General features: G+C 46.3%; 1 protein-coding gene across 1 annotated transcript in view; it reads right to left on the bottom strand.

The window, feature by feature from the left end:
• Positions 1–11460, bottom strand: part of LOC106636780 (uncharacterized) — a 160751-nt gene extending 149291 nt beyond the window's left edge. Inside the window, exon 1 of the mRNA XM_089591993.1 lies at positions 11345–11460. Coding sequence (XP_089448119.1) covers positions 11345–11414 — 70 coding nt within the window. The 5' untranslated portion in view covers positions 11415–11460. The remainder of the gene's footprint in view (positions 1–11344) is intronic.
• Positions 11461–13267: the final 1807 nt, after the last annotated feature.

Raw genomic sequence — 13267 nt, forward strand, 5'->3', positions numbered from 1 at the left:
AATAGCTTTGCCGTTCCATCCGAGCACGTAGTTCCTCTAATTTCAATTTAAGCACATGCAAAACAAGAACAAAAATAAGAAAAAAAAAAAAAAAGAGTCAAAAGATCTCGTATTTCAAATCCCTGGCACTGCTCGTTAATTGAATAATCACGTCACCCATACACTTATAGTCCCAAAAGAAATAAAAGAAAGGGGGGATACATCGTTCTCAGCATGGTATACCCTTTTTTTTCTCCTCGTCTTCTTCTGCACGTCAGCCGTCATTGTAAAACGGCCGAAAACCCCTGGTTTAACCAACCACATTTTTAACATTATACGTAGCAGAGTAAGAACATGTACAAAGATTTGTGAGTTTTTTCTCTATATATACTCTCCCACGAGTCTTATTGTGCTCGGGTCGGCTTCTCCTCCTCCGATGCCAAAACGGTCCACCCTACAAGTTTGCACGTAGATATTTATCCCTTTTTTTTTCATTCGCGTAATGCGAGGCGCGTGTAACCCTCTACCGGTACATTATGTACACGAGAAAACTCGAAGGGCCATTAAAATATATACATCCGACGATTTTTCTGGCTGTGCTCGTACAGAGTTGCTTGTAGACGCGCCGAAAAAAACGTCCTCGTTGTGCTCAATGCCGTACACTATAATAAGTGTGTATATACACGTGAAAGGTCCGCAAACCTTCGGTGCCTACGTACGCGGTAATTGATCGTTAAGACGTTTTTCGGTATTTTTCAGACTCAACGCGCGCGTGATAATTTTAACGAAGCGAATAACTGATGATTTTTCGGCGTGCGCATATTACATTGTATGCGCAATAATACATATACTTGTACAGGGGGTGACAGAGGTAGGGTCGATATAAAGTGTCTATAATGTAACGGGAAAAGTTACGCAAGCGCCGAAGAATAAGGATCGGCGAAATGATTTAGCAACTCACCTGCAGCTGGCGATAAGTGTGTAGAGTCCGTGATTTTAATTAGCCATAAATTCAAATGCGCTCGTCTATATAATATTGTATATTATTTATGTCCCATGAGAAAGGAAAATCGTGTGTGCACATATATACGTATGTTGGGGTCCATGCACGATAATTCATTGATTATCGATCTTTCGGCTCGATTGTCATCATTATTCATCTCACCGGTGAAAAGCTGGTAAATTTTTAAATGGCCACGTAGATATAACTCTTACTCGTGTGTGAAAATAAAAATCGTCGAAATTAAATATCTGTAAAAAATATATATATATATATATATATATATATATATATATATATATATATATACACATACATGTACGATTGAGCCCGCGATACGCGATCGAGAATTATGAGCTCACCTTTACTCTCGCACCCCCCCAAGCAACAATAACTTTACGGAATGTGCCTTGGCGTATATATACCAATGTAAATTATTATCGCATTCACCCACATGACAGTAGGTACACGTGCAAGTCGAGAGTACAATTGTACACGCTGCGTTTGAAGTATAGATAAAATTTACTCTTACCCCGTGCACACGGTGATTTATATCAATCACACATCACACCTCGGTATACTTAACACTCGTGCGCGTTGAAACTGCCCGAGGCAACCTGCCTCCTGGTACGTTATACACACTTCCCTTTCCGCAACAACAATCAAAATACGCGATTGTTCGGGGCTTTCCAATTTCGGCGGAAGCATTTGCAACGCGACCGGCATCTTAATTTCGTTACCATCTCGCGTGGCGACCATACACGCGCGGTAAAGGAATGCCGAATATGTCCGCCGACCCCGTGCACCGTATAACAGTCGTGCGGTTGAAGAAGACAAAGAGGAAGCGAGAGAGGAGAAAAAGAGAACGGAATACTTTAACGTAGAGAGAGAAAAGTACCTTGTGCATATACCGGGACCGTGTACCGTTTGCGGCTGTCGAGGCGGGTTTTTCGTCCACTTGACAAACGATCCGTTCCGCATCGAGGGAGCACACGGACACACGGATCAACCGGGCCGCGCTCGTATGTATATATATAAGGTACACTTTGTGTGCGTATGGAGACGCGACGATAACAGTATACGTACATCGCCGATGCCGTGACAAAGCGCTTCTGGTCTCCGTCGCGCGGGCGAAACAAGAAAGGGAGTTTCGGCGAAAAATGTCCCCTGCGGGCGGCACGGAAACTGCGGGGATGAAAGGATCAAATGGGCGATGGTACCTACGTGTATCGCAGAGGGAGGCTAGCAAAGTCACAAGGAAAAAAGAGGGTAAGGGGAGGACCGAATAGTTGGGATTTTACATGGGGTGGTGCACGTACACCTGTACATTATTTTGGTGAAGTAATAAACTACAGGGATGCGTAAGACGAGAATTTTCAGGGCTGGATTTTAATGAGCAATCATGAGAGAGAAAACCAAAATGTAAGCATATAGGTAGGAAAATTGAAGGGGGGGTGGCGTCACGGGGGTGTCTCTCGATAATTACGCGAGCACGCCTCTCCCGAGACAAACGGCGGACAGGAGACGGCTCAGAGTTTGTGTAGGGTCTTGGAGCCGTGAAAGTGAGTTAGGTGAGACAGAGCACTGCAGAATGAACGAAAGAACCACCGGTGGGGAGGAGGAGAGAAATAACAAATTAGATAAAGGAAATAAAGAGGGGGTTGGTGCAGCGGTGCCTAGGGACTCGGGATATCCCGTGCAATAGCCGAACGCTATGTGGGTACAGGTATATAAATGTATGTATGTAAGCCTGGTATGGTGGACGCGTGTGGGTTCTGGCTGTGCGGAAGCTGATGGGGATGAGAGACACACAGGGGGGTAGGTGTGTATACCATACGGCATACGACGGGGGAAAGGCCACTGTGGCTGCGGAGTGTCGCACGGGAGAGCGACCGACGCAGCTGGAATAGCTAATCGGAATATCGCGGGAGAGGGGGCGTGTGTACCTGGGTATATAGTCCTCCTCTCGCTTCTTCTACCCCTGCCGACGTGAGCCGTGTCCGCAGCTTGTGGCAATGGGAGACAGACGGAGGGAGGAAGAGGCTCTCCCTCGGTCCGGGAAATATGTGCACGTGTATATAGGTATTTCTTCTTCTCGGCCCGTGACTCAGAGGAGAGTTTTCCTCTGTACATGTGCGCGTATGTGCGAAGATGGAGGATGAGGAATAAGAGACACGGTAGCGACAGACGACGATTTCAGTCGCTGTATATACTTACTTGTACACCATAGCATCTCACAATACCATTTGAGTACTTATATATTATAACGTGCCTATGGCGTCGTATAACATAATTTCCAGCTTCGATGAGTTGGATAATACCTATCCGTTGTCTGCGTCTACCCTCATACTCTCAAGTATATCATGTACGTATGTATATATAGAGGGTATAGTCCCGTTTTTTTGTAAGTACCCGTGACTACTTGGCTCTTCTTACAGGTGTGCTACGATAAAGCCACGCTCATACACATTTTTTCCATCGTCATTTTGTTTTCATGTAGTTTTTAGCAGGTACATCAGTATACATTAATATTGACTAGAAAACACATGGTTTAAATCATTCGAGGTAAAATTATACGCACAGAGAGGAAGTAGTTGTGGGCGATATATCGATCGCACCGTATTGTCCCGATGTAGGCGTGGGTGGTGGGACCAACGAGGAGAGAAGCGAGAAATTCATACACACATAATCGGCGCGTCGACACACGCCATTCGTACGTTTTGCACATCTTCTTCTCAACGGCGATCGATCGCGATCCCGACACGCTGGACTGGTCTCTCGCGCTCTCTCGTCTAATTGTTACGGCTGCCTTGTATATACATGCGCCCTCTCTCCATCGGCTCTTATGTGAAACTGGTCCGTCCGCAAATAGTGTCGCCCAACACGCGACGCGTATATGTATGTGTACCGAGGGTCCGGGCAATTTGCAGACTCGCTTCGGTTTCTCTTGTATAAAAAACAAGACGTACGCGTCTACGCACAGAGAGACGTTTGATTGCGTATATTAGTTGCGGCGCGTTTTCTCTCATTAGTACTTATAGAGAGAAGCAAGGGCATACATGGGTACACACACACACACCTCTGTATACCTCTGGTTGTGTAAACGCGGACTAATTAATTGGAAGAGTCTTTGACTGATATAGGAGACGAGGAGGAGACATATACATAGACGGGAAGGTATAAGTTCTAATTGAAATGTTGTTGGAGCAAATGAAATTCAACCAAAGATGAGTGACGACGGGAAATAGGTGTATTTGGCTGCTGATTCTGTGCGTGGGTGGAGTTTCAATGAACGGAATCAGAATTTCAGGTATATATTTTAAGAACTTCTTGTAGACAGCGATGATGTGTCGCGAGTGTCACGAGAACCATGAGGCACGTGCTCAGGATCGTCACCATATATAAGCACACCTTTTATACACTATGCATTGTAATACATACAAACAGTCTAATACGTATTCAAGCTCGACTAGAGCGCGAGATGGGTACACCTCGACGGATGTGCGCGTATTCAAGGATCGATAAGTATCAGCCCGAGAGTTTGGCTTGAGCTGCTCGTATACCACCGGAGCCGCGTGAATCTCTCGAGTTTGGCTCGTGTAGCGTTTTATTCAATGTCAGAGGCTAATGTACCACATTTTGGCCAATTACGCGCTCGTACGAGATCCTTCGAATTTTCCCCGTTACGTGTATCGATCGTTGTTACATGTACCCATACGCGTGTTAGCCTCTCGAGCAGAGCATAAGCTCCGACGCGCCCTTCCCTCGGTATTATATATTCGCCGACGGATTGCCTCCCACGCACGAACGGCAAAAAGGGCCTACACGGAAAGTAACGGGGAAGAAGAAGACGTCGCCGCGTCGCCGCGTTAACGGCCAAACTTTGCCGTCGCAGCCCCACAGCTATATATATATATGTATACGTGTACGACTACGACGCATGTTAATTCCGACGTCGGCGACGAGGCGGACCTTTTTTTTTCCCCACCCCGTGCCTCCATCCAATTTTGCGCGGGAGAAGGGACGTACATCCATATATACAGGGCACTTTCGTTAACCCGTGTGTACACGAGGTCCAAAAGTTGGTCCTCGCGATCGCGACGCGTTAAAATTAATTAAGGATCCGCGCGGCGACGCGTGTCCCGAAACTTACTAATGACAATACGTATATACATCCCTCCCTCTTATCGCGACATTCCCTCGGTCCGTGTGTACATCTCCTCTCTTACTCTTTCTCCGTTTGGCTCTAATAGCCTATGGTGCACTCGGTCTCCATCAGCTCGAGCAACTGTACCCCTTGACTCTGGAGCCGGAGAAATCGATTTCCCGCTCTCGAAGGTATAACTACTTTGGCTGGCCCCGGCCACGCGCTCCCTGTACACACGCGCAACTGATCGGTACGTGACTAAAGGACACGGCTATATGTACGTCCTTTACTTTTTTCCCCTTTTTTTCGTATACTCTCCGAGCAACCGAAGCGCTACGTTTGGGTATCGTTGGCTTGTACGAAATTTTTCTTTCCCTCCACTCTACGCCAGTGTACACTTTTGATTTTTTAGGGGAAATAATAATCTAAATCATCGCGAGTGGATTATTGGGAGTCAATTTGGCCAAAATATGGTATAGATGGTCGCTATCAAACAAAATAATGGAGAGCTACTCCGCTTTTTTCATGTCCATCGGTTCAAAGGAGTAGAGGGGACAAAAAAAAATTCGTCAATAATCGAAGAGAAGGTAACTCGATGGGACAAAAAAAACTCCCCCTTTCTTTGATCGCGAGGGCCTCTCTCCAGGAGAGCCAAGGAGCGACTCGGCGTCATCGCGGAGTTGCGACCGCGAAAAAAAAGCCCCTTCGTGGAGGGAGACCTATATACATATACCTAAAATATGTATATATACTTATTCAGCATCGAACCAAGACTTGTCCTATACCGCCGTATATACAGGAGGAGAGAGAATCCTTGTGCAAGTACTCCGTGCCCTTAACTAGGTCGCTCTTTATTCTCCCGTGCATGCACACAAGCTGCAGCTCCGAAAGGGCTCCCAACAGCGGAGGAAAGAGACTCGTGAGCGGGAGTAAAGAAAACAAAAAAAACTCGAGATGGAGTGAGAGAGGGAGTATACATATATACATAGCGCGTACAAGGTGGAGGAAGAAGAAGGGCTGCCGAGCAGAAAAGGAGGGACAAAAGCTCGAGCCGAGCGAACAACCGCGGCCCTTTGAGCTGCTGCACATATAGGAATTGTTTGCCGAATAAATCGATCGTGTGATTCAACTCGCTCGCGCCGGCAGATCGGATTGCTCCCCCTTCCTCCCCCCTATCAATGTACCGCCCGCGGGCACTCCGTATAGTCCTTCGCGCGCCGGCTTCTTCTTTTTCCCTCCGTCAGCGTCGTGTCTCCTTTCTTCCTCCTCTCTCTCTCTCTCTTTCCCCCCTTTTGCTTCACGCTCTGCCAGTAAATAAGGGAGTTAGCCTCACCCTCCTCCTGATCCTTCCTCGAGCAGGAGCACACGCGTCCTCTCTCTCCATATGGCTTTTACGTATCGTCTTGTTTGTGTGCTCTTTGTATACGCGTGTGCGGGTGTCTCTATGTATATAGGCGTTTCCCCTCGTGAGCTCGCGTGCGTGCTTTATATTATATGTATATATCCCTACTTTATAGGTATACCCTTTTTTTCTCTCCGTGCGGTGACTCGGCTTTCATATAATATAGGTACGTACGTTTGCAGCGGAGATTTTTTTCGTTCCGTGTGCTTTAAAAGCTTTTTTTTTACCAAAAACATCAGGTTTGCAATTTCTTGTTTTTCTTTCGATCCATCTTAATCCCAGCAGAGGGATATTTCCATATTCTTCCTCTACCTGATTCAGTCAACGAGCGTATATTGGTAACCCATAGCAAGATTCTCAAGTAATAGGTACATTATGTTTAGATATCAATAATAATACCGTACATGGCAACGTTACACAACATAAATTGTTATATAGTAGCAGTGTATCCGAGCTTCTTCGTCATAGTTAACAATACCCCCACGATGGGCCTAAATCTCCCTGTATACGCTTCGTTTCTCTCAATCTTGCGCAGCTCTGCACCTTTGCTCGTCTCCCTATCCACTGCACATACACACAACAGCATCACGGAGGAGCACTCGACCTCTCTTCCACTTCTCATTCATAATATAATAGGGACACGCACACCTTCCCTCGCGCGCAAAGCGCATTACACGCAGCATCTCTCGTCCCTCGGGTGCACCTTTAACAGCGAGGATTAATTCGCACCCAACCCCGGGAACCATATATCTATACATGTCAAAAATCACATACATCCTCCCCCCCCTCGTACTTATGCTCTCTCGACTACGCAATCATACTATGGGGGGGGGGAAGACGGGGTGTGCGGGGGGCACTCATCGACGGGAAATCCTCTCTTCCACTCGTCAAAGTCGCGGAAGAGCAAAAAGGTACGGCGTAAAAGACATACCGCGAATCTACTTAGCGAGCGATCGTCATTATTATACTCCTCCTCTTTTTTTCTCGTGGTATAGTGAATTTTCACGAGTGAATTACAATGGATGGTGTAACGTGCCATAGAACGGATTACGCTCAGCGTGCGTGTACACAGTACCATATACACCTATATACATGTACGAATGTTATTACACGATATGTAGGTCGACTGGAGTGATGCTCCGAAAGTGAGACGCTGCACCCCTTTTTTTCCCCTCCCCTTGTTATTCATTATTCTCACTCTCGCGTCTTCCCTGCAGGTATACATCTGTATGATATTGCAGTCCCCGTCTCGAGGTTTTCAAAGGCAGTGACTGGTTTTACACCAACACGTGAGAAAGATGGGCGTATGGGCACTCGAATCTCCATTGATATTGTATATAGGTGGCGTACCCAAAGGGTTAAAATTCTCGAAGCGAATAAAGTGACGCTCCCGGGACCGCGTGGTGTATAACATGTGATATCGATCTAGAGTTACTTTTGTATGCGTATAGAATTTTATACATAATAACCGGATATATCGTGATACACCCTCTTGAATGAACATAATATATAATGTGTACTGGAGTCTACTGGAGTGCCCGGAAAGGAGCTAGGAAACGATAGCCGATCCTTTATATATCATCCACCACATCCAGCAATATGTTTTGTATTACTGTTGAAAAAAAAAAAAAAAAAAAAAAAAAAAAAAAAAAAAAAATTCCAAAGACGCGATGGCAACGAACTCCTCGAGCAGTAGTCTTCTCCTCCTTTCATCCCAAGCATCAGAGCCTCGACAGACTCGAAGGGAAGCGAAATTTAATGCACCGCATCGATACACATCGGAGGCCTTGACGAGCTGCTGCTGCGGAGCACGCTAAAGTAAGAAGCACCAGCTCCGAAGAAAGGAACAATACTTTGAGAAAAAAAAAAAAAAAAGAATATGTGCACGCGCGGTGCCCGAATTTTTTTACCCCAACACGTGCGTGTGTGCACCGCCCGCGGAACAAGAACCAGCGAAGGAGACGAGCTGGCGTGGAATTGTTTCTCGATTACCACCCGAAGCGAAGAAGGGAGAGGAGAGCATCGACCAACAAAAACTCCCCGAGGCTCTCCAGCTCGAAATTTATGGCCGCGACGGATGGAAGTCAGTCAAGCCATCCTTGCGCTCCTTATTCCCTCTTCTCGCGTGCCTCGAGTATACATATATATATGTATATATACACGAAGAGGACACTCTTACTTTTCCCCCCGTTCGGAGAAAATAAGCTGCACCGGCCGCGAGCGCGCGCGTCATACATCGATGCGTCATTTATAATTCAAGCTTCTACATGGCGCGCAACTCGGAGGGAGGAAGATCTCTCTCGGTGCAGGAGGACGGAGGAAAGGGGGGGGGGAAACGAGCGTTGCAAAGGTATACCTGCGCCGTTGTCGCGAGGGAAGATCCTTCAGGAAGGATTCATAATTCATTCGGGGGCCCGATTCGTTTTCGCGCGCGTCCGCGAGTGTATATGGGAACTGGTTGCAGGGGCCACGCGTGTTTGCCGATATCGCTCTGATTGGTTTGATTGCGAGATGGCACGAGTGGGCACATATATATATATATATATATATATATATATATATACATGTATAACCACCGAATCGCTAATGCCCTGATGAATATGTGATGCGAGAGAGAACGGCGCGGAGTGTGTGCGGTGGGGTTTGTCGTCGTCGGACTCTAACGAGAGCTGAATAAATAAATTATTTATATAATCGCGCGTAACGAGTGCACGCGTCGCGTTGGCACAGTGGTTACATATATGTATGTATAAATGACTTTGGAGCGAGAGCTTGGGAATTTTGTGCGAAAAGTTATTCCGGGATTTTTCGAAATTCAACAAAGAGGAGCTTTTTCTAATTTTTTTTTTTTTTTTTTTTTTTCAACGAAATGGTTTTTTCAGAGGTACGCGATTTATCCGGAAAATCCGGGTACACCTCCAATGTACGCACACGGCAAATGAAGCTTTTTCTCTGGTAACAAAAGCGGAGCCCGAAACTAGGTCGCATCCTCGCTCTGCTTTTCGGCTCTTCTCTCGACTTATTTTACTTTATTTCGTTAAACTCGTTGTTTCGCCAACGCTACGGTGATTCGTGCGCGCGTGAGTCCGCTGGCGAAAATCCGTCTCTCCTTGCATGCACCGAAACGAAAGGGAGCAATCTTTCTCTGAATCTCCCAACGAGACCGGAACGTGTGTGCTCTGCTTTCGGGCTTTTTTTTGCCAGTACATAAAAGAGCGGATACGGTAAAAGAGGTTCGTAGCGCGCGAAGTTTAGCTTTGCAAATCGATGACCAACGCTTTTCTTTCCAGATCGATACAAGCAACTGTTGTATCTCATTTGTTGTGCCAAACCTCGAAAATCAATGACATATAATATATGATTGAATACACACACAGACTTTGCATCGATTAAATCTCCCCCTTCGGAAAACTGTTTATTCCAAAGCTCGGTCATGGGTATATATGTATATATATATATATTTTTTCCCTTATCGTTTCAACGCACGCGCGTGGAAATCACTTCCGCTTACCCGCGGGATGATGAAAAAAAAAGAGCGATCGACACGGAGATTTTCTTATTCGAGAGGGGGCTGTAGTACAGCTTGGGTGAACGAATTGTTATCGGGAACGCCAGTGCCGAAAGTCGCTTTGGATACTGCGTGTAACGTGGGTGTTTTAGGCATCCCTCGCGAGTCGTCTTGGGGCTGTGGAATCGATGATAAGGAAAAACGAGATGGGACGGTTTGATTGGCTCGCATTGAATAGATATTTGTAGAGGGCAAAGACCAGCTTGCCTGTACCACGAGATCTCATTTAATATTGAATTATCACGGCAGATGAGTATTTTCATCCCGACAAACGAAGCGTTAAACGATAAAATTGTTATTCATTGCCAAAAATCTGAGTGGATCGAAACATTTTGGTTTTTTACGAGCAAAACTCCTCGATGCTTGGTTCTCCCGTGTGGTCCAACAACCGGAACCTCGTTCGCTTGGAAGGGGGGAAAACAAGAACCAAAAGAAAAAAAAAAACTGCAAGGACCCACACATTATCGCACCCGATAATCCGCGAAACAGAGTTTCAAAAACCCCTCTCTCTCTCCCACGCTTGCTCTTCCTCGCACCAAGGTATATAGGGTGCACCTCCCCCATACTCAAAAGAGAGAGAGAGAGAGAGCTACCCTCATTAAAGACCGAGCGAGCCTCACGAGTTAATCTCCCCCCCCCCTTACCCACTGTACTTACCACTACTGCCTTCCTGGCCGCGCTTCTCTTTCTTGCAAATACACATACACACGTATTCTCTCTCGACGCACGCGCAATTACATTCGACTCCCTCGAGCTGCTACCGCTGCACCCAAAGAGCATAAGTACCTATGTATTATACATGCACAGTATACCCATCAAGGACTTGTATGTATATACATATACCTATACCGGAGACCTCCTTCTACTCCGGTTAAGCTCGCTCTCTTGAATCTTGAGCCGAGCGCGATGTCTGCAAAGAGCATATAAGCGCCTCGAGAGGCTGGACGAGGAGCAAAGAGCCCTTAGGATGCACCTCGCGCACGAATTTTTTCGCGTCAAGTGTAGTGACGGGTATGAAGAAAAAAAAAAAAAAAAAAAAAAAGAAGAGTAAAAGAGGGTAGCTATCGCTGAAAACTCGATGGACGGAGACACACGATGATACTGGCCGTCGTCTAGGGTTTAACAATTGCGTGCGCAATCGGCGTTTCTGGTTTTCATTAAAACGACATCGATATCTGACAAAGGCGTCCCGAAGCGAAAAAAAAAAAAAAAGAAAAAAAGAAAAGAGAAAGATAAGCAACGACTCACCGTTTGCTGTGGCGTTGGGTGTCAGCAGCAGCAGGAGCAGCAGCAACCCCAGCGTCGGCGTCCTCCTCATCACGATAGCAACGGTGGGCCTCGGATGCCCCGCTCTACCATCACCGTCGCCCAGCATCCTGCAACAACACAAGGATCATATTATTATTATTATTAAAATAACCCACATACATCGATCACGCGAAAGGTGCGGTTGTATTATAGCTTTTCAATGGCGTGAGGCCCGAAAATATATTGCGGAGCGCTGATATTGCGCCCCGGGAGTTATACGGGGGAGTGGAAGAAAAAGAAGCCGGGGGAAGAGAGACGACGGACAATCGGACGAACAGCGGGAAAATGAAAATCGCCCGGGAGGGTAAGGAGGATCCGAGGAAGGGCTGCGGGACAATTAAGCGAAATTGATCGATGAAATTCAACGAGCGGGAAAGTTACGAAGAGCAAAGAGACTCGCTTTTCCCTGTATCTTTCATGTCGATTCGTATATAATATATAATACAAGGGACGATGCAGCGACCCGTGCCGATGTCTTTTATACCACCCGATATTGAAACAGGGTATATATATATTTGCGGACAGGATATTATATACAATGTACGTGCATTGTGATATTATGTCGGGAGATCGGTATAATTGCCGGTATACGTAATAATTTTTACGACCGATATTAACGCGCTCTCCGGTACAAGTATAATGGATAATTTACGCCGTCGTATTTCAGGGACAAAGAGCAGCTCGAGTGCAAAATTACTTTGGCCATCAAAAGTGTCAGGCGCCGTGCCGGCCGATATCTCTATATGATACGAATGTGCGCGTGTGTCTCTTCGGTCCCTTTGCACCTTCGAAATTAAAGCCCATCAATCGTCGCATCATATCTCCTTTGCACCGATGCTCCTCCCTTCCCCCCCATTTTTTTTTATCTCTCCACCCCTTAACACCCATCCACTCGATAATAATACATGTGTCTGTGTGTGCGGATAAAAGAGAGCGGAGGAAAGAGCCGGCCATGCCGAATAAATCGAGCTGGTTTTATTAGAAGTCCTAAATCACGGATATGTACACACCCCCTCGTCGTTGGGGACGCGGTTCGACGGGCTCTTAACGGAAGGGCCAGTAAAGGCGGACGGGGGAGGGAGAATATTTATCAGCCGCAAAAATTCGTAATTGAATGTGGGTGCAACCCCACCACGCCGTTTACCCCTTGCAATCTAGCATTTTTTTTTTTTTTTTTTTTTTCCATGTCTCGTCCACCGTGTGTCCTCTCTCGTATATATATATATACAAACCGTGATTTGTCTCTTTCATCCCCCCCCTCCATCCACACTGTCCGTGTGATATTATTTTCAGGTGACTTTTTTTTTTCCATTGGTTTCCAACCCTCTGTTTTTGGAAATCGCAGCCAGACGCGCTCGTTAAATCAAAGGTGGGTTTGCAAGTGCGGCCTGGACAGGACACGGGTGGGAGCTCCCGACGTATTGTGTTCGTGAATAGAAAAGGAAATAAAATATACGACGCATGATGTAGAGCTTGCAAGCTTTGGACCGCGTATGTACCTGCAATGCCACGGTTGTCTCAACTCGCCTCACCAACACTATAATACCTGAGTTGTACTGCATTGCGAGATGCCGCAGAAGGTAGGTTGAGTATTGTTTTTAGGTGTTCCGCAGCTTCACAGACACTCACGCACACACATTCGAGCTTTGGTTATTACAAATCCTATGATGATACGAGGTACCGGCAATATATATACGGGTACAAATGAGACAGATGCGACAAACAAACTTATGGACGTCACACTACTATTTATTCCGTACGATACATCCCATAGTCGCGTACGAAAACTCATCGACTGGGGTGGCCAATTAGCAATCCCCATATAATATAAGTACAGCCGTAGCACATTGCGCACTTGGGCTA

The sequence above is a fragment of the Copidosoma floridanum genome, unplaced genomic scaffold, assembly GCF_036245765.1.
Source record: "Copidosoma floridanum isolate Cflo_tuat_1 unplaced genomic scaffold, Cflo_Japanese_pri ptg000014l, whole genome shotgun sequence".
Classification (NCBI taxonomy): Eukaryota; Metazoa; Arthropoda; class Insecta; order Hymenoptera; family Encyrtidae; genus Copidosoma; species Copidosoma floridanum.